The sequence below is a fragment of the Cibotium barometz genome, chromosome 32 (genome assembly GCF_041138505.1).
Source record: "Cibotium barometz isolate CiBa-2024 chromosome 32, ASM4113850v1, whole genome shotgun sequence".
Classification (NCBI taxonomy): domain Eukaryota; kingdom Viridiplantae; phylum Streptophyta; class Polypodiopsida; order Cyatheales; family Cibotiaceae; genus Cibotium; species Cibotium barometz.
Genome location: NC_141077.1, coordinates 43,525,436 through 43,547,038, shown reverse-complemented (window position 1 = coordinate 43,547,038; position 21,603 = coordinate 43,525,436). Strand labels below are relative to the sequence as shown.

At 48.4% G+C, this 21,603-nt stretch overlaps 1 protein-coding gene across 3 annotated transcripts in view; it reads left to right on the top strand.

The window, feature by feature from the left end:
• Nucleotides 1–21,603, top strand: part of LOC147620227 (RAD3-like DNA-binding helicase protein) — a 70,680-nt gene that overhangs the window by 31,991 nt on the left and 17,086 nt on the right. For 2 of the 3 annotated variants that reach the window (XM_086772420.1, XM_086772423.1), the window contains exon 19: nucleotides 2,508–2,637. In XM_086772420.1, the coding sequence (XP_086628546.1) occupies nucleotides 2,508–2,637 (130 nt within the window). The remainder of the gene's footprint in view (nucleotides 1–2,507; nucleotides 2,638–21,603) is intronic. The other variant, XM_086772422.1, reaches the window with a different exon arrangement.

The following is a 21,603-nucleotide window of genomic DNA, read 5'->3' as shown; positions in this document are numbered from 1 at the left end:
GCACTGCTGGTCAATGTGGGTTTGGGGGGTTCATGTTACCATTGGGGCTACGGTGACACTGATAGCAGCTGTGATCCAGAAGCAAGTGAGCTGTTGCATGAGATCCCTCACCTTCCTTCTCGTAGAGGAGTGCCGCGATGGTCCCCAATTGACAACTAAGAATGTTCATGAGTCCAAAGTGAATAGGGCCACTAAACCTGCTCTGCCTTTGGGAATCCCAAAGGCATTTATCTTTGGGTGTCCCACCAGCCCTAAGAGGCATCTACAGTAAGACCATCCCATCCTAGAGATACACTCTTTTTGTTCTTTGAACCACTCAAGGTATGGTACAAGCATAGGTGCTTGTAAGAAAGGACAAGCTAGAAACAGTGGAAAAACACATCTAATTGTCTAGTAGTGATCTCACCTGAGGCATAAGAGTCCTGGAGAGATTTGCACAAAGAGAGTCTGAAATAGATATAAGTATCAACTGATCAGTCGGTAAAGACTCGTCGATTTCTATCATGCCAAAGAGTCCATAGTGCCCAGAATCTTGTCCACGCAAGAAACTGTGAGTAGTCTGATAATTCATTTGGGTGTCTGCAGAATTGCTTGGAGAAATGATACCCCGAGGAAAACAAGGCTTCAAATATTCAGAAGCCTATCAAGAAGAGCACGGGAAGACGGACAGTGCCAAAGCAAATGAGGCACCGTTTCTCATGCAATCTTGGAGATACACTCACACGCATACACACACAAACACTCTCATACACACATGCCTTCCACCCTTGTTAAAATTTAAAACCTCTCCCTTGTCTGCACACTTAAATTTACGCCCTGCTTCGGGCATCCTCTCACTGCCCCTGTTGACTCAAAATACTTCGCCCCCCCCCCCCCCCCCCCCCTCCTCCCTCCGTGGCGTCCCCTATCCCTTCTTTTCCCCCTTCCTCTGGCTAAGCTTCAATCACCACCACCATCTTGGGGGTCTCAATCAAGCACTTGGCCAAGAGGGCTCCCAATCACCGTGAGAAGCTTGTGATACTCCTGGGGCGGATACTGGGAGGTAGACTGTAAGTGGGAAGGGAGTCGTTTCTACAAGAAAATCCCAACCCCTCTTCCATCATGCCTCCTTGCAATTCCCCTAATCAACATGGGATTCGGTTCCGACATAAAATGTATTGTCTGCAAATTCTGTGGAGAATGTGTCTTGGATGTTTCTCTTTCTATGTTATAGACTTATATGTGACTACAACCACTTACCAATATGCTTATATAACAAGTGTCAATTCGAAACCTGACCGTTTCTTCCAAAGAGATGAAACGAAATGAAACAAAACCTCTCAAAATGATGGAACGGCCAAACATTTCTTGTGACTACGACCAGGTTCAACGTGGCCAGCAAAGCAAAGAGTTCTGCAACAGATTCCCATCACAATACGTAGACCATGTACTTGGGAGGTGGAAAATTGGAGAAAGGTAAGAAGTTAGGCTCCTAGTGAAGAATTTCAGCAATTGGGGGTGCAATTCTTGAAATTGAAAAGCTAAATGAGGAACTCAGGATAATTGGAAGTGAAATGGTCATAATTTGAGTTCAATTTCAAACATGTATATGTGTGTCTACATTTATGTATGTGTATGCAAGCTTCAAACCTAAAGTTTCGGGAAAAAAACCTTAAAACCCCCAAAAAAATGACTTTTGGGCTATACACTGTTTTGGCCACGAAGTTTCGTGATGTTTCGGAACGTTTCATGATAGAAACGTTTTGTCCCATTTCGAAGGGACAAAATGCATTTCATGTGACTATGATGTGGGTTCAACTGTTCCCTAGGAACTGGATGTTGATGATGTGTCTATCCTGTCGCCAACAAGAGCGGCTTGCAGGAGGTTTCAAATCTGTTTGCGTGGAGGTTTGCAGTGGACAAATTTGCAAACCAATTTGTTGGCTTCCAATGGGGCCATGGAGGTGGACAGGAAGTAGAGGTCCATTTCAGAAAATCAACAATTCCTCGGTGGCCTCGTTCAGGGAAAGTGGAGCATCTGCTATGGAGTCCTCCAGAAACAGGGGGAATTAGAAATCACCTACAGCTTCCTAGTGAAGTACAATTCTAACTTAGCGAGCAACATAGAAGAAGTGTGAAGAAAATCCCTCCTGGGGGCCCCCGCATGGGCGGGGGGGGGGGGGGGTGTTTTGGGACCAGCTCTTTTGTAACAACGATTTTTCCTCTTTTGCCTAGTCATGCCTAATTTCAGATTCAGTTTCTTGGCTATGTAAATCTTTCTGGTAGAGACTGGAAGTCTGGAACCCACCCTAAGCTCACAAATTGGATCATGGTTTACCACATGATCGCACCCTGCCTGCTAGCTGTTCATCTCATGTTTTTTGCATGCATCATATGGATGATGTTGAAAGGCAGGAGCATGATCTACATTTGTTACTCTATGAATGTTGCTTGTGTTTCACAATATGGCAGGAACTTTATTTGTTATGATCTGATGCATGGCTACATGCTTCTCCTGCACTCTGTAGGGATCTTATTTTTTTGCAAATGTCTTGGATCAGTGTTACTCAAAGTTTGGCGATGCTACATTCACTCTGATGAGATTTTTTCGAGACAAAACCAGTTCCAAGTCTGCCACAAGGAAGATTGTGGAGCAAAGTAAGAATGATTAGTCTCTTTTTGAATTCATTCTTCAAATTTCTTCCTCCTCTTCCCACTCTTTAAGTTTGCCTTAAGCTGTGGACATGTAATAGTAGTGTGTGAACTTTTTGCTATGGAAGGGGGTGTGGACTAATGAGCAGGAATCGCACCTTTGTTTGGTGTCATACGAGGGTGGATTAGGTGAACGACGGAAGGACAAGCCCGGTGGTCAAGATGGCATCTCAATTGCAGCTCCGATGTGCAAGATATGGCCTTTACATTGTTGGACGGGGTCGACAACCACAGGGGAAGTACTATGTGTGCAGCGTACTGTGATGCAGTGCTGCATGCTTGATATTCTGCGTGTAAGCACTTTGTGTGGCTATGTTGACAAGCTTTCAAGGCTTGATCAGCTTGGCTAGCCCATTTGGAGCCGACGCAACGTCAAACATGCCTCTAGAGCTACTAGAAGGTAGTAGAAGAGAAGCTGAAGAAAGAGATGATCAATTTCATGCGACTCAACAAAATCCATGAAGGCAATATGAAATTGATGTCAAAGCAAGGAGAAGAAGGTGATGAGTATTATTGCTCAGATAGTGAGTCAAGCAATGATTCCACACATCGAACATTGTGAATCATCTATTGATATGTGGGAGACACTAGCATGTTTGAAGGTGTGTGAAAGTCTCGCAAGATACAACTCAAAGGAGAGTTGCATACGATTGACGAGAAGAATTTGTTAGTGTTTGACTATGTTGTAAAAATTAGAGGTATTTGTGATCAATTGGCCATGATTGGTGAGCCAGTTGAAGACGAAGAGATGGTAGAGATAGGCATTAGAGGTCTTGGAAGAGACTTCAAGATGTTCATAACATCTATCTTGTCTCAAGATTGGTTGCCAAACTTTGAGGAACATGTGGCAAATATGATTCTTGAGGAACGAATACATAGGGGAAGCTCATCAGAAGAAGATTAGAGTATTTGTAGCCAGCCTGTGTGGTTTAGGTCCCCTACTGACGGTGGACTCTCTCTCAGATGACAGTATGTCGAGCCAGGGAGTCTACTCACCAGAACTGCTCAAATACCTACAAAGTGCTAAGAAGCCTGTGATGAAGAGAGAGATACAAGGTGCTCACGTGCAAGTGCTCAGTGAACACGAGTGAACATAAGTGCACAAGTACTAAAACAACAGTGAATTCAAACAACCATGAAGAGTAGCAAGAAGTGAGAATAGCCAAGCCAGGACAATCCACTATATATCCCGAAGAGTACAGGAGTGGCCATTGTCTCCCAAACCAGCATCTAGACCAGTGGCCGAGGTGAAACCAAGGGATGCATAGGGAGTGCACCAAGCTAGACTACTGTAAGAGAAAACAGTGCAGCTACAGAGGAAAACGAAGGGGCTAAGTGCTCCAGGATGAGATACAAAACTGATGATGAGGATGTGCTATATAGCTGCCTCCACCAAGAACGCGTGCAGTAGCCGTGTAGTAGCCCTTGGTAGAGGTCGATCAAAATAGCCTATGGTAGGTGGGTAACCCACGCCAGTAGTCCATGGGTAGATGGTCTAACGCCATCAATGGCCAACTTACTATCGCCATCAATGGCCGACTACCTGCCAAGTCCAAGTCGGCATCTGCCAGCTGTCCCATGGCCGGCTATCACCAAGTCCACGTCACTTCAAGTCACCTCCCCTTTTTGCCATGTCATCTGGAGCCCTTCCCATGATAAGGGTGCTGACTACAGGTCGCCCGCAACTAGAGAACTCACCGTCCACGGTGAGAGCAATGAGAAAAAACATGCTGATATGTAAAAGACAAAAGAAATTGAAGTAATTTGAAAAGATGGTATATACAATGGGAAAAAGTGGTGGATGATGAGAGGTCAAGGGGGAGGAGTGGTGGTGGGAGTGGAGTGATGATTGGTGGAGGATGGTGTAGGTCAGCAGAGGTAGAAGGTGCTCAAGGAGGTTGGTGGGAGAGGTTGAAGTAGAGCGGCCGAGCTGTCTTTCCACTGGCGAAGTTGATCAGCTTCGGCTCTTTCCTGGTAACAGTGGCTTCTGCTACTTGAAGTCGTGCTTCCGAAGTAGTGATATGAGAGCGAAGCTCAGAGATGGTAGCTTCACTAGCAGCTGCGTCATGCTGTTGAGTGGTCATGGAAGCAATCTGTGAACGGATGATAGTGTCTTGGGAGTCGATGTCGACAAGAGCGAGGCGAAGATTCTTGTGAAGGTCGCGGAGGGCTTGAATGGTTGTGTTGTAGGATTTGGTGAGCCTAAGAAAACCCTGAACCAGGTTGGTAATAGCTGCATTGAATTTGGTAGCTGCCATCTCAGCTCATGGAAACCCGCGGTTTGAATCAGGAGACCCAGGTGGCCCTATCAAGACGGTGGACCGAGGGCGAGGGTGGGGTGCTGACGAAGAGGGATGAAGAGACGAAGGTGGAGAGCTTGCAAAAGATACTGGGGCAGTGGGTGGCGTAGTCGTCAAGGCGGATGGGATAGGAGCTGTAGCATAGGAGAGGTTTGGAGCAGAGATAGGAGGGGGGCAAAGGTGCGGACCTCCTCCCGATGAGATGAAAATGGCGCTCGTATAGAGGGAGTTGGGCGAGCCGTTGAGGGGTGTCCTGAACCACCCTGGAGCACTTGTTGTGACGGGCAGAGGATGCTGACGAAGAGGCTGGTGCAGAGGGTGTAGAAGTGGGTGCTGATGAAGAAGCTGGTGTAGACGGTGTAGCAGTGGTGGCAGGGTGGGTGGAGGGTGCTGACGAAGAAGCCGGGGAAGGGGGTGCTGACGAAGCTGGGGGAGTGGGTGCTGACAAAGCCGGGTGAGAGTGTGTAGAAGTGGTGGGGGGGTGGGTGCGATAAGAGTGTGCCCTGCGGTGCCGAAGCTCCGGGAAGACAAAGGAGAAAGGTGATGAATAGAGCAGAACGGAGCGTAAAGTGAGAAGCGGCCGACTTTTTGAATTGGGTAGTGAAGCGCTTGCTTCGATCCTGAAGGTTGGTGTATATGAGTTTGGGAAAGGGATAGGGTTTGACTAGGCAAAGGCATAGAAAAGCATCAGCGAGAATGGGGTTGGGGATGGATGGTTCTCTATGAAGAAAGAAATAATGAAAAAGACGGAAGATTTGATGAAAGCGAGAATATTTTTAACGTCGGGGATCAAGGTAAGCCTTGCACTGATCCATCAAGGTAGTCAATGGTAAACCACATAAGGAAGGTGTCATAGGTTGAGGAACAGAGGGAAAGTGTAAAGCATGAGCAAGACTATCAGGGGTAATGTAACTGACGGTCCACAGAGAGGGGAGGAAACTGATGAATATAGGCATAGAGAAGGGGTTCATTAGCGGTAGGAAAGGCTAGAGAGGCAAGGGCTTGACAATTTAGGGTAGTGGTTTCAAGAGGAGAAAATATAGAAGTGAACGAGGGACGGGGAGAAAGGTCTGAAATTTGAATTGTGAACGTGGGAACGGATGTGCGTAGAAGAGACGGAGATGCGAAAGTGATTCAAGAAAACTTACTAGGAGATTTGGGTTGGCTCTCGGAGGGAGCCTTCTCAGGTGCAGATGAATTGGATGTTGATGAAGAACTGGAGCGGCCTCCATGACTTGGGTGATAGGCCTCGTCGGAGGAGAAACAATCGCCAGAGGAGGAGGTAAGAGTCGGAGGTTGAGGAGGAATGGCTAGCAGAAGGAGGTTGTGCTGACGAGGAAGCCATGAGTTGTGTTCACGCCTGGGCAGCTGTGTTTTTCCAGGGGCGCGTACGATGAGGATCGAGAAAACTTAAACTAAAGTGGTTGTAAAGCTTTTATTGGCGAGGAAGGGGGCGGGCGATGCGCATAAAGGGTGGAGGTGAGCAGGAAAAACCCAGTTAGTTGGGTAGTGGGCTGGGCGTGGGAGGATAGGTGGTAGGAGGGGACGACACATGGAGTGGGAGGCAATAAGTTGTGTGGAAGAGCTGCAATAAGAGAAGAGAGGGCAATACGTGTGCAGGTGATAGACTTGGCAATGGCAGGCGGTGGAGTTTGAACGAGCGACCAAGAGAGGCTTCGGTGACCGTAAAGAATAGAAAAAGTAAGAATAGAGAAATTATATATTTGTGCAAATTGATAGAGATAGAGAAAAGCAGAGAAAAGAAAAGGATTAATTGGGGTGAGAACCATACTTCTTGATGCGGGAGCCGTTGATCAAAGGGAGCAGGTTTCCATCAAGATGGGTGAGTTGAACAGCACCTTGTGGAAGAATCTCTTTGACAATGTATGGCCCTCGCCAAGCCGGAACTAGCTTCTTGGCCCTTTTTAGAAACTTGGCCTGGTACAGGAGTACTTGGTATCTCTCTTGGAACTGCGGTCTGTGAAGGTTATGATCATCCCAGGCTTTGCGGTGATGTTACTTAGCACTGAGAGCTTGGGCTGCCAAGAGTCTAGTCTCTTCTAGGCGTGTTAAGCGGGATACTGCAGTAGTACATGCGGCAGCAAAGCCAGGGAGCTTTGTGATGCCAACACGAGTAGAGCTTGTGTTAAATTCGAATGGTGAGATTGCTTCGAGACCATAAGCTAGCTGGAAAGGGGTGTGTTGTATTGTAGCCTTGAAAGCAGGCGATAAGCCCAGAGTGCCATAGATCGCTTGGCCCCATGTGTGCGGGTGAGAGTGACAAGTTTTTCGGAGAAGAGTGCCCAAGACCTTGTTGGTGCTTTCGGCCTTCCATTGGCCCTAGGGTAGTAAGCACAAGATTTCTAGTGAAAGACTTTGTAGTGAGTGAAGAGATGAGAGAGCATTTCGTTGACGAAGTGGGAACCCCGATCGCTGGTGATTTCAAGAGGACACCTGTACTTGCTGAAGATGTGCTCATAGAGAAATTTGGCCATTGTAGCTGTTATGTTGTCCCTAGTTGCTTGGACCTCAGCCCACTTGGTGACGTAGTCTGTGGCGACTAGGAGATATTTTGCTTGAGAGGGGACTAGGAGATATTTTGCTTGAGAGGGACGTGCCATTGGCTCTATAGGCCCCACAAAATTGATGCCCCACTGCTTGAAGGGAAGCCAGGCTAATGAGACGTGGAGGGGTCGATTCACTTGGCGAGAGGGTTTTTGGCCACACCTTTGGCAAATGTCACAGTGTTGGACATGTAGATTGGCATCTCTGAACATAAATGGCTACCAGAGGCCGCTTTGGAAGATTCGGTGTGTAGTGATGTGACCAAGATAGTGACCGCTAGATGGGCTTGCATGTGCATCCTCCAAGATGGAGGGAACTTCATGTGGACTAACACAGCGTCTCAGAACACTGTTTGCGCCGGCTTTGTAGAGTTGTCCTCTTATGAGTTGAAAGGACCTACTCTTGATCAGGAGGTGGCGTTTATCTCGCTGTTTAGCCATGGATAGGTAGGAGCCTATAGCTACCAATTGAAGAACATCCCCATACCAATTGGGGGCAGCATCTACCTTAAATAAGACACTATCTCGAAGATCATCAAAAATACCTGAAGTAGGTTCACCGGAGTTGATGCGTGAAAGATAGTCAGCCATGACATGATGTTTCCCCAGGCGGCGCAGAAGGATGTTGAAGTCGAACTCCTGGAAGAGAAGGGGCCAACACCATACGTTGCCAACGACTTGAGGTTTGTTGAGGAGATACCTCCGGGCATGGTGGTCAGTGATGACAATGAAATGGACGCCCAAGAGATAATGGCGAAACTTTTGAAGCGCATAGACTATTGTTAGTCCTCTCTTTGTAGTGCTGTAGTTTTGTTCTACTGAAGTGAGAAGGCGACTAGCATAGTAGATGGGGCGATCCAAATTGTGCTCCTTGTCTGGCTGAGCGAGTATAGCACCCAAAGCTGTTAGGCTAGCATCGGTGTGTACATAAAAAATGAGGGACCAATCTGGGGACACTAGGATAGGGGCTTCTGTGAGACGACGTTTGAGATAAGAAAAGGCATTGGAGGTGGAAGGGAACCATATTGGCATATATGCTATGAGTAGTGCCACATGTGAACATGGGCTAACCAAGGCCACTTTTCTCCCTTTGGGTTTTTCCCCTTGTATATTAGGTGTGAAAGGACACCACACTTATTTTATTGTATTATGATATTGTGGAGTCAACTCCCTTGCTCCACACATCTTGTATCTATCTACTTTGAGTAGCAATCACCATCTCTCTCACTCTCTTGAGAGCTTGCTACTGTGTACCATCTTTGTGTGTGTATGCGTCTTTGTTTCTCTGAAACCCTAATCCCCAACAATGGTATCAGAGCCAGATTGCAGCCCCCTGCTGGTGCAGTTCTTGTCCCCCGACTTCTTGTGAATTTTGGGCGACTCTTGCGCGCTCCGTTGGCCGCTTGCACATTTCAGTCTGTCCGCAGTTTCGTCATCACATCTGACTTTCCGGCCTTTTCCCTGCCGCCACCCGCTTTAGCCTCCAAAAGCGGCGGAGCTAGTGGGGAGGGCTCCACCACCGTCCTGCCCGTTGGCGGCGCTCGAAGCTCCTGAGGCTGCCCAAGGCGGAGCTCAGCCCTCTTTTGGCCTTACGTGGCAAATCCCGGCTTTTGACCAAAAGTAGGGTCGGTTTTTCGTCGCCCATCCGTGACGTGCCCGTGGCCGTCGTCGCTTCATTCCATCCGGTGCTTTCCCATGCGCCTGTCTCGCTCCCGTCACTTGCGCTTGCATCTTGGTTGCCTCCAGCAGCAACTCTCGTCGTGGTCCCCTCCAGCAACATGCCATCCTGTCCACCTCCACCTTCTGTGTGTAGACAGGCGAACCAGCCCACAAGCTTCTGTGTGTAGAAGCTCCTGCCAGCTGCAGTCCACAAAGCAGTCCGTCTGCACAGCCTGCAACAACCTCTCAAAATCAGTACAAGGCAGCATTAGCGTGCAAGATTCAAGAAAAATTTGGGATTTGTCAGATTCTGGGGATTTTCAGAATTTCAGGATTTTTTCAGAAATTGCACAATTGCATTTACAGGACACAGAGAAAATTGGGGCTTTTGTCATTGGTACATATTTTTGGGCCTTTTGTCAATTATGTGCAATCGACACATAAATTAGCCCATTGGTGCTCATAAATATTGGGATTTTTAGCACTGCAGCCTGAAATTTGGGACAAGACATTGTGGTTGCCTTGCATAGAAAATTGGGGCTTTTGTGAAGACATTGCTTATTCACAAAATTGAAGCTCATTGGTACATATTTTTGGGCCTTTTGTCAATTATGTGCAATTGACACATAAATTAGCCCATTGGTGCTCATAAATATTGGGATTTTTAGCATTGCAGCCTGAAATTTGGGACTAAGCGTTTGCACAAGACATTGTGGTTGCCTTGCAGAGAAAATTAGGGCTTTTGTGAAGACATTGCTTATTCACAAAATTGAAGCTCATTGGTACATATTTTTGGGCCTTTTGTCAATTATGGGCAATTGACACATAAATTAGCCCATTGGTGCTCAGAAATATTGGGATTTTTAGCATTGCAGCCTGAAATTTGGGACTAAGCGTTTGCACAAGACATTGTGGTTGCCTTGCATTGCACTCCAGTGCATTTTGGATTTTGCCTACAGGTGCTTTTTACAGCATATTTGGTTGCTCTTGGTGAAGATTATTGAGCAAATGGCTGGAAATACGATCGATATATTAGGGGTATTGTCCCAAGAGGACAAACTGGATGGTTGTAATTACTCCTTGTGGAGTTTCATGGTCCGAAACCTTCTTGTGGCCAAAGGATTATGGGGTTATGTGTCAGGTGAAGATGTACGTCCTGTTGACATAGCACCTAACACGCTTGGCCATGGTGCTCAACAAGTAGCAGTACCCACTCCTCCTTTACAGGAGCAGAAAAGATGGGATATTCGAGATGCCCAAGCGATGGCTTTGGTTGCTTTGTCAGTGAAGCGATAAATCATACCGCATATTCGATCTTGCAGGACCTCACGGCGAGCTTGGGATGCACTTGAAACCATGTATTAGGCAAAGAATGAGGCCATGGTTGCATTTCTCAAGAAAGAGCTTGAGAACTTGGACATGAATGAAGGTGATAGTATGGTTGATCATCTTACGAAGATCTAGGATCTTCGGGAGCAGTTGCGCAACATTGATGAGGTCATTTTCGAAAAGGAGTTGGTTTCCAGGACACTATCATCTTTGCCAGAAACCTACTTGAATTTGCACACATCGTTCACTCTATCTATGCGGGGTAACCCTGAAGCAATCTTGTTTGAAGACTTGGTTGGTTTGTTGCTACAGGAGGAGTAGAATCGGAAGAACAAATCTTTCAATATGCGTGGTGATGGAGCTTTTTGTGCCCAAGACAAGGGCAAAGGAAAAGCCAAACACAGTTTTCAGCCAAAGGCTGATTTAGGACAGCCTTCACAAAAGGCTAAAAATGATGCAGGCAAGCCCAAAAAGAAGGGCAAATGTCAGTACTGCAAGAAGCCAGGTCATTACTTGAAAGAGTGTAGAAAGAGGCTTGCAAAGGAGAAGAAAAAGGAAAGCGACATGGTTGTAGATTCTTCTTCATCACTTGCAGGGAAAGATGATGCATCAGTAAATCTTGTGTAGGATGAGTGGACTTTCATCGCTTGCAGTTATGATGCATCTTTGGAGTATATGTCTCTTAGTGTCAATGAAACACACGACACATGGTATTTTGACAGTGGTGCTTCTAAACACATCACCTCACCGAGGGATTTGTTTATGAAGCTTATGGTTGCTCCCTAGAAGGCAAGCAGGTGATCCTCACAACAGCAGATAGTGTAGACTTATGTCTTCCAGATGTATTGTATGTGCCAGGAATAAAGAACTTGCTGTCCGTCTCCTCTTTTGCTAAAAGAGGATATGTAGTGAACTTTGAGGACGACAGATGCACAGTGAAAGACCGTGAAGGTGGCTATGCATTGGTCACTTCCTGCACGTTGTACCATGGATTATATCATCTTGACAGGTTTGACAAGAGAGAGCGTGATGTTCATGCGGTTACCACTTTGACACCTGCCATGCACGAGGTAGAATTGTGGCATGCTAGGCTTGGGCATGTGAATTATGGCAATCTGATGCTATTGCAAAGTCATAATATGGTACAAGATATGCCTCATGTAGAGTTGCCACCAAAACATGTATGTGAAGGGTGCATATTGGGTAAGATGCATAGAAATGCATTCCCGAAAGATGGATCAACAAGGGCTGTCCGGAAATTACAGCTTGTGCACAGTGATGTGTATGGTACTATGCGCACACCGTCTTTTGGAAAGCATCTATACTTTGTAACCTTTATCGATGACTGCTCTAGATTTGCATGGGTGTATCCCTTGAAGGCCCAATCTGAAGTATTTGCATGTTTTCAACATTTTGTGGCACAAGCTGAAAATCAAACTGGTTGCAAAGTGCAGACCCTCCATACAAATCAAGGGGGGAATACATGTCCATTGCTTTCAAAGCATTTATTGATACGCTTGACATTGTGAATCACCTTGAGTGTAGGAAATAAAGTGCCAGTGATTCCTTGTCTTAGCTATGCATCTTTTACAACCTGACGGATTGCTTGGTACCCTTTCATGATTCCAACCGCATCACAAGCATGTTGAATTAATGAAGAATCGATGGAGGTGGTAATTTCGCTCACCACATTGATGACAACAGCTTGGTGTATTTTAGGATGATGAGGGTCAGTAATAATTGAGAGAATATCCTTGGTATTCAAAATGGCTTTGACTAAATCCTTGTTAGAACCACACACCTCTTGCAAAAAATTCCTGGCAGAACACAAATCATAACTATTTTGTTTAAATAACTGAGTGCATAATGAAAGTTTATGTTACTTACTTTGTTGTACGAATCCTTTTCTTCCTTGCTCCATCTATGGCAGAGAAAGGCATAAAGCATCAACACACGATGCTATATTCTCCTCAGTAAAATGGTGTTGCTGAGAGAAAGAGTAGGTCTTTGATGGAAATGGCTAGATGCATGGTTAGAGGCAAAGGATTGCCTCACAAATTCTGGATGGAGGCAATAATGTGTGTTACACATGTGTTGAATAGATGCCCTACCAAAGCATTGAAAACCATCACTCCATATGAGGCCTGGCATGAAAGGAAACCTAAAGTTGATCACTTTAGAGTTTTTGGATGTATAGCATATGCACATGTACCTCAGCAGTTGACAGGTAAGCTTGATGACAAAGCTACTAAGTGCATATTTGTGGGTTGTAGCAATGGCAGTAAAGGCTACCGTCTGTTTAATCCTTCCACACAAAGGATTTTGGGCAGCAGAGATGTATTTGTTGAAAATTCAGACTGGCCATTGCCTGAATTTTTTGGACAGCCACCTTCGGGCCCACATAACATGTTTGAAGGATTTCTCTTTTTGGGAATTGATGGCTCTACAGATCAGCCATCAACTTTGCCCAACGGACAGCATTTGGGTGCTCCAAATCAGCCCATGAATGAGCTCAATACACCTCAAAATGTGGAGGAAGCAGTGGAGCAAGAGCGGACAGCAACGGAGGAGGCTAGAGTTGTGCCTCGTTGGCTGCTCTGTACTTTAGAGGAGAGCAAACTTTCAGCTCCACTTGGTAGCAGGACATGGGCTGGTTCACGTAATGCAAGAGAACACGTAGATGTTGCTCACTTTGTGTTGCAGATGAGCCAGATTCATTTGAAGAGGCTCATAAGGATGAGCATCGGATGCAAGCTATGCAAAATGAGATGGATTCTATCCATAAAAACAGCACTTGGGATTTGGTAGACTTGCTTGCTGGCAAGAAGTCCATTGGCACAAAGTGGGTTTACAAGTTAAAAAGAAAGTATGATGGTACCATTGATAGGTACAAGGCTAGGCTAGTAGCCAAAGGATATGCCAAGCAAAATGGCATTGATTATGATGAGACTTTCGCACCCACTTCTCGTATGGCCATAGTGGTTGAGTACTTTAGGTACGGTGCGGTATGTTACGTGTACGGTATGAGTACGTAAAGTACGCATCAAGATAAGTACTTTAAGTACGTTCACGTTTTTTACTATGTATGTATGTAAAATAAGAAATATCTAGCATCCACACAAAAATAGCATGAAAGACAATGGTGATACTGCAATGAAAACTAATCTATTAACTACTAAGCAAATGACCACTGACTAAAATAGTTAAAAAAACGGGCGAAATAAGTGTTGTACATTGAACCTCATATTTGGTACGAAGACCTTATCCATACGAGGGGAGTGGTACGGAAAGTATTGAAGGTACTCATCGGATGAGTACGGGTATGGAATGCAACCATGTGTATGGCCACAGTTAGATGTGTTGTTGCATTGGTTGTCCATCATGGATGGAAAGTGCATTAATTGGACATAAAATCAGCTTTTCTCAATGGAGATTTGCAGAAAGAAGAGTGTGTAAATCAGCCCATTGGTTTTGTGTTGCATGGTCAAGAAAACAAAGTATGCAAGCTTCGAAAAGCACTTTATGGTCGCAAACAAGCTCCTCGAGCTTGGTATGAGAAGATACATACTTACTTGACCACGCATGGATTTTGCAATAGTCCAATGGAGAGTACTCTCTATGTGAAAGAGGATCATGACACTTTGATTATGCTCATTCTTTATTTGGATGACATGTTGCTAACTGGGAATGATAAGGATAAAATTTCAGCATTCAAAGCTGAATTGCAATCATCATTTGAGATGACAGATTTGGGATTGTTGCATTATTATTTGGCCATACAATTTGTGTTGACAAATGTTGGGATTTATGTGCACCAATCAAAGTACATTCAAAAGCTATTGCATAAATTTGGGTTTCAAGATTGTAAGTCCATCTCTACTCCGATGGAGCCAGGGTTGAAATTGAGCATGTATGATGTTGGAGAGCCTTTTGATATGAGTGTTTATAGCCAAGCAGTGGGCTGCCTCATATATATATTTTTTTCCATGAAAAGATCCTTTCATTAGTTATAAAAAAGCCCAATGGACTACAAACCCTCTCTTGCTCATAAGAAGGCAGAGCAGAGACCAATCAAGGCAGCTAGGGAGACTCTCCCTAGGTGCAGAAAGGTACAAATAAACTGAGAGGCTATATCATACAATAGGAGGGGGGAAAATCCAAAGAGGTGGCCTGTAGTGCCAGCGGGGGTACCCGCGTGTAGAGGATAGAAAGGGCCGCTGCGCCAAGTGGTGTAGAAAGCCTGGCGTTGCAAGATCGCTCGATCCGAGTTGCCCCAGATGCGGTCATACTGTACTCGCAGGGTGTGAATCAACTCCTGCCAGATAGCCCGAACAGTCTCTGCTGGTGGCTCCAGTCTCCCCTCAAAAGCCCCGAAACAACGGGCTCTCCAGGTGAACCATATGGTGAGGCTGCTGAGGAGCTCCCATCGTAAATCCCTCTCCTGTGTCCAGCCGGTTGTCGAGAAATCCGGTGAAGGAACAAGGCGAGGCTGGCCCCCAATGAATCTGATGGCATGGCTGGCTTGCTCCGTCTCGTATCCCATAGCTAGCCCTGACAAGGTCGACCAAGCAGCGGCTCCCCACGTATACATTCCCTCTGGAGAGAGGGGGGCCAAAATGCGCAGAATCCTCAACCAAATCTGCTGCGCCTGTGTGGACAGTCCCATAGGCAATGTCGCTGTGTCTCCAATGGGTGGCCGTATCGGACACAGGCCGACGGAAGGCCACTGTAGACAAGCCAGGTGCCAACTGCAGAGCCCCTGTGGGCAACCAGCCACCACTGGAAAGCCGAGATCCTGCGTGCCTGTCTGCTAGCCCAGAGCCTGGTCCAAAAATCCTCCAGGAACTCCTGTGAGAGTCCCTGTAGCCGCCAATGCTCCGATGCAGTCAAAATATGCCTCCCCTCTGTGGCCTCGGGGGACGCATAAGTCTCATGCCACTCGTACTCGCCAGGGTCCCACTGGTGGAGCCGGGCCAAGGGGCGCGCAGCATATGCCCATATGCGCCAATCAGAGTCCACATCTGCAGGGTCTGGGTCAATATGCCACTTCCGAGAAGCGGCGGCCACTACCCGTATCCTCTGAAAGATGCACTCTGCAACCAAAGGCGACTCCGCCTCCACTCTCTGAAGTCTGCCCTCATCCTGTATTTCATAGTAGAGGCATCTACCATCCTCAGTGCAAGCTCTGACAGCAATCAGGATCTCCAACTATGTAAAGGCTCCCATCCACCGTGGGGCTGTTGGCTTGAAAGGCGTGAACCACTCCTCAGTGAGTGCCTCCTGAATGTCATCCCTCATAATCAGCCCCCCTCTGAAGTGACTCAGCCTCTTTGCCTGGATCTCCTTCGGGAGACTGCAAAAGGCCTGCCAATCTCCAAAACTGCATGCTGGGCTTGCCGCCAAATGGTCCCCGGGCTAGACGAGGCCGAGAACCCAGCATATGACCCTGCTCTGTGCGTACCGCGGGGCTCCAGATGAGCGGCTGTCTGGCCCGCTCCTCATCACAAGTGGGAGGTCTCTGAGAAAGCCCCGATCTCAGCAACTCCCAAGCTCGCAGGATGCTCAAGGCAAATCTGTCCTCCCATCCTCTACTGAGACCTGTCCTCCTCATCTCTATGAAGATCCACCGTATCTCTGGTGCCCAAGTGCCCCTTGCTGGGGGAGCTCTAGCCTGCAGCGGTTGAAAAAGAAGCTCCTTCCAAGGCTCAACGCCTGGAAGCAGCCCCCGAACAATAAGCTTCCCCAACAAGGCTCTACTCTGATCAGCTGGATCTATAATGCCCAAGCTCCCTTGGGCCAGCGGAAGAGTAATAACTGCCCAAGCAACCTTTGCTCGGGCCGGTTGACCATCTCGCCCTGACCAAAGAAAGTTCCTGATTAGCCTCTGTACCTGGCTGATGCAAGAGCTCGAGAAAATCTAGCAATAAGTGATATACCACATAGTCGCTAAAAGCACCTGATTTGTCACCACCACCCTCCCAGCCAAGGAAAGCCGAGCTGTACTCCAATATAGAAGCTTCTTTCGAATGCTCAGAAGAAGCGGGGCGATCTGCTGCTCAGGTGACAAATCAAGTCCAATCTGGCATCCCAGATACCGCATTGATGTGCCAGGAGGAATCCATCTAAAACCCGGGTCTGGGCTCCATGCCGGAGTGGGAGCGCTACTGATCCAAAAAGCCACCTTGACAAAGCCTGTCTGGGTAGCATGACAAAGCCTGACAAAGCCTGTCTGGGTAGCATGAATCAAATCCCCAAGGAAGGGCTGGATCCTCAAACTCAAGGCCTTGGCTAGGACCTTGTAAACAGTATTGAGGATCGTAATAGGCCTCCACTGCCGAATATCATCTGACACTCCCTCCCGCTTGGGGATAAGAAAGATCAAGCCCTCTGAAAAACTTTGTGGCATCACCCCAGTGTCCAAAACATGCTGAAAACCCCTGCGGAGGCCTGGCCCCAAAAGGTCCCAATAGCGCATAAAAAAGGCAGGCGTCAAACTGTCCTCCCCAGGGCAACTATGACGCGGGAGGGCCCTCAAAGCCTCAACAAGCTCATCCTCTGAAAGGGGTGCACCCAAAGCTATGCGCATACGATTTGTGACCCTCCTCTGCACATGGGTCCACACAGTCTGTCTGCAAGCATCACGTGCCTCTGTGGTTGGCTCCGCTGAAAGCAGGCCTCTGTAGAACTCAGTGGCAATAGCTCTATTCTCCTCGGGCTCAGTGGCTAACGATCCGTCCTGCCTCCTAAGCTAGCGTACTCCTGCTTGAGCATGGCGGGGTCCGGTGATCTCAAAAAACTCCCCAGTCACTCTATCACCAAGCTGAGTCCACTGAGAGGCCTGGCGATGATAGTAAAACTCGTGTCTCTGCTCCTCTGCCTCTCGAACCTCCTGACGTGCCTAGCTCAGCTGGGACGCCACCCACTCACATGTGGGCTGCTACTCCTGAAGGCGTTGGAGCAAAGCAAGGCTACGTCTCAAGCGGTGCTCCCGCTCTCGTGTCTCTCCTAGCCGTGTCAAGGCTGTGGCGTGCAAAAAAGAGCTGAGCTCGATGAGCCCCTAGGCACACTGACGTGCTGCATCCAGGTCAGAGCTCTGGCTATCGTGCCATATCCTCTCAATGTCCTCAAAAAGACTGGGTCTGTAAGTTTCCTCTCTGGGATCCTCAACTGCAAGCTGGTCTCCCGTGTCCTCTCCTCAAGAGTCAAAATAATTGGCGCATGGTCTGTGAAAGAGGTCTCAGCGAGAATGCCAACGGAGCCACCACGCTCCCCGACCCTGTCGTCCACATAGAAGCGATCAATCCGTGATAAATTAGTCCCTCCTTGTCGGCGATCCGACCGAGAAAAACTAAGACTGTCCTGAGAACGGGAGAAAGCCTCATGTTGCCATGCATCAGTGATCCGCAGTGTCATACAAAATCGCTCCCAAGCTGCAAGCTGCGTGCCGTGCACTATAACATGACTGCCTCCCACCCTATCGGCCAGGTCCTCAAGCATGTTGAAGTCTCCCCCAACACACCAATGTGCGGCCTCGGGCAATGCATCTGTAACAAGGGTCCACAACTCTGCTCTGGCACTAGCATGATTGGGCGCATAGACATTGAGCACACCGATGTGCTCATCGTGCATCCTCAGAATAACATACTACGCTCTACCAGGCACAATGACCCCGCGATCCACAATGGCCTGCCGCCATGCATCCGCAATGACCATACATACTCCTCCCTGCCCTGCTGCCCTCCCAAGGGGCCAAAACCTGCAGACCAAAAATTGTCCCATCTACTAGGCATCACCGAACCATATCTCCGAATTCTGCTCTCACTCAAATGGTGCTCCTGCATCATCAAAATATCAATACTGCCCCCAACCAGGCATCTTTGAAGCTCCTGCCTCAAGCAACCACGATAACGTACCTAGTGTGCGCCGCCAAGGCCCTGTACATTCCATGAGATGATCCTCATGGATGACCTGTTGAGGTGGAGGCTGTCTCAGCCATACGACGGGCCTTCGCAAGCGGCTTGGATGGGGAGTAATCCCCATCCGAGCGACTACGAATCTGCCCACCCGGTGTGCTACAAGAGTCTCGGACTAGGCACCAGTGGCTGTGTCCCATAGCGACTGCCTCTTGCTCGGAGAAAGAATCCTCATGTATGCATACATAGCCAAGGTCTCGCGCTAGGTCTGCCACTATGCGAACCACCAAGTGTCGATTCCTGGAGGCATCCGCACTTCCGGTATCAAAGAAATGTGCCAATTCCCAGAGTCGGCCTACCATGTCTATAATCTCCAAATCGCTCACATGGTGAGAAAACTCAATTGCTTGTGTCTGCAAAATACTAATCGCAAGATCCAGAGTCCACTCTCCGTCGCTAGTGCCGCAAAGAGGGAAGGAGAAGGCCACCGCCTAATCAAGTGCCTCCTCCCCTCGGGCCGGAAGTATCACCACATGAACTTTGATAGGTGGTGGCTCATGGGGGCCCTCCGCTCCAAATAGGCGTGTAAAGGAGTAGTCGAAAGCCTCCGAGCGCTGTTTAGTGTCGAGACTACTCAGCCGACTGTGGATAGAGGATATCCGTGAAGCACGAATCGGCATGGTAGGTCTCCTCTGCGGTACACGAGCAAGGTTGGTGCTCAGTGCTCGCCGGACTGCAGGTGAGCGCCAGGGCACTGCCAGTGCCTCCCGGGGAGCTGAGGCGAGCGGAGGGGGAGGAGGGGGGGAGGAGGTGGTGGGGAAGGAGACCTTGAAAATGCGGGAGCAGGAACGGGAGGAGGCGAGGGTGGAAGCGAGGCGGGAGGGGGGGACGGGGGAGGGGGGGGGGTGGAGGTGAAGCGGAGGGCGCTGGCATCTCCTGATCCTCAGTCTGCGTTGGGGTCTCCTCCTGGAGGGGAGCAAAGCTGTTCCTCACTGGAACCCAATGATGCTGAGGTTGTGTCTGCTGCTGCGTCGGTCTCGGGGCATGCTGCTATGGCTGTCTCCCTCTACGGCGCCCCTGTCCAGGCTGCCAATCAGAGGTCTCTGTGGGCTGAGCAGGTGTCCCAGAGGCTGCCTGCCGAGCCGCATCTGTGGACAGGCCATCGGAGGTCTGCTGCTGCGGTGAAGGTCGGGGTCTCCTGCGAGGGCAGGCTTTGGCCAGGTGGCCGACCTGCCTGCATATAAAACACTGGTTCGGGAGCCCTGAAAACTCCACTCTTTGATCGATCCATCCCCCCCCCCCCCCATCCTAGGTAACTGAATGACCTTCGGAAGGGAGGAGATGTCAGGAACCAAAACTCTGGTCGAAGGCAGGCCCGCTGCTCTAGCCACCACTGAAGCTGTTGTGGGACCAGTCTCAAGCACGGGGACGACGGCGCGAGCAGGCAGGACGAAGGCGCGAGCAGGGGGGGAGGCGAGAGCTTCAGCGAGCGCGAGTCATACACAGTTGGCTGCCTCATATATTTATGCAACACACGCCTAGATATTCAGTTTGGGGTTTCCCACTATAGCAAATTTATGCACAGCCGAGGTACAAAGCATTGGCAAGGAGTGAAGCGGATCTTCCGCTATCTTCAGGGCTCCTTGGATCTTGCGTTGGTATATCTCGGGGAGGCAGCTTGCAGTTACATGCTTACAGTGATTCAGACTGGGCTGGTGACAATGATACACGGCGGTCCACTAGTGGGAATTGTTTCTTTTTGGGGCATTCATGCATATCATGGCTGAGCAAAAAGTAGCCCAGTGTTGCCACATCTACTTGTGAGGCTAAGTACAGGGCAGCCTTTACAGCCACAGTAGATTGTGTATGGCTGAGGAGATTGATGACTGATCTTCGTGAGTGTCAGCAGACACCCACCAGCATACTCATTGACACTCAGAGTGCTATAGCCGTGGCACAAAACCCAGCGCACTAAGCACATAGAGATTCATTATCAGTATGTCAGAGAGAGGATTCATGCAAGGTAGATCACATTATGTTATTGCTCTACACAGGACAATGTTGGAGATCTATTCATGAAGTCGTTGCCTCGAGAGAAGTTTGAAGCTTTTCGCAAAGCTTTAGGCTTACTCTTCTAAGGGGTGGTTTATTGGCATATATGCTATGAGTAGTGCCACATGTGAACATGGGCGAACCAAGGCACTTTTCTCCCTTTGGGTTTTTCCCCTTGGATATTAGGTGTGAAAGGACACCACACTTATTTTATTGTATTATGATATTGTGAAGTCAACTCCCTTGCTCCACACATCTTGTATCTATCTACTTTGAGTAGCAATCACCATCTCTTTGACTCTCTTGAGAGCTTGCTGCTGTCTACCATCTTTGTGTGTGTGTGTGTGTGTGTCTTTGTTTCTTTGAAACGGCGAACACGTCACGATAGGAGCGGAAGAATGAAATGGTCTGCTTGAGGAGAGAAGGGTGATCCCAGAGCGAGGAAGCAATAGGGATGGGTTGAGGATCATCTGGGTCCCCTAGAGGCACCTCACGGACAGGGTCTTGGCAGGAGGCAAGGGTAATAGGAGGGAAGGGTAATGGGATCGCAAGTGCTGGCTGAGTGTTGGAGGGTAGATGGATCATGAGTGGGCTTTTGAGCAATGGGAAAGTCCCCATATTTCTCATCCCACCATCCAGAGGGAAAATCATCCAGAGGCAATGCCGGGTTGCCAAAGGTGTGCTTAGCCTTTGGCAAAGGAGGTGGCCGCTGAACTGCGACCGAAGACTCCTGATGCTGAGATGAAGTTGGAGAAGGGAGTAGTCCCTAAATCCAACGGCGACGATCTTTGATAGGTTCTCCGAGACTGATGACCTGGATAGTGTCATCTGGAAGGGTTGACTCTCTACTTTCAATTTGAGCGACCTTTGAGAGCACTACCATGTAGCAAGAGAGGGTAGCTGTGGTGTCTATGCAATCCAGGACGTCGGCATCTTCAGTGTGAGAGAACGCTATAGTGAGGGTATGAGAGAGAGACGAGATGGTGAATGAGGAGCCCGCATTTTGGTCAGGCCCAGCTTCGAGAATGAGTTCCCTCTTGGCCTGTTCAGGAAGAGAAAGCCAAAGTGTACCAGAACCCCAATCATGAACAACAC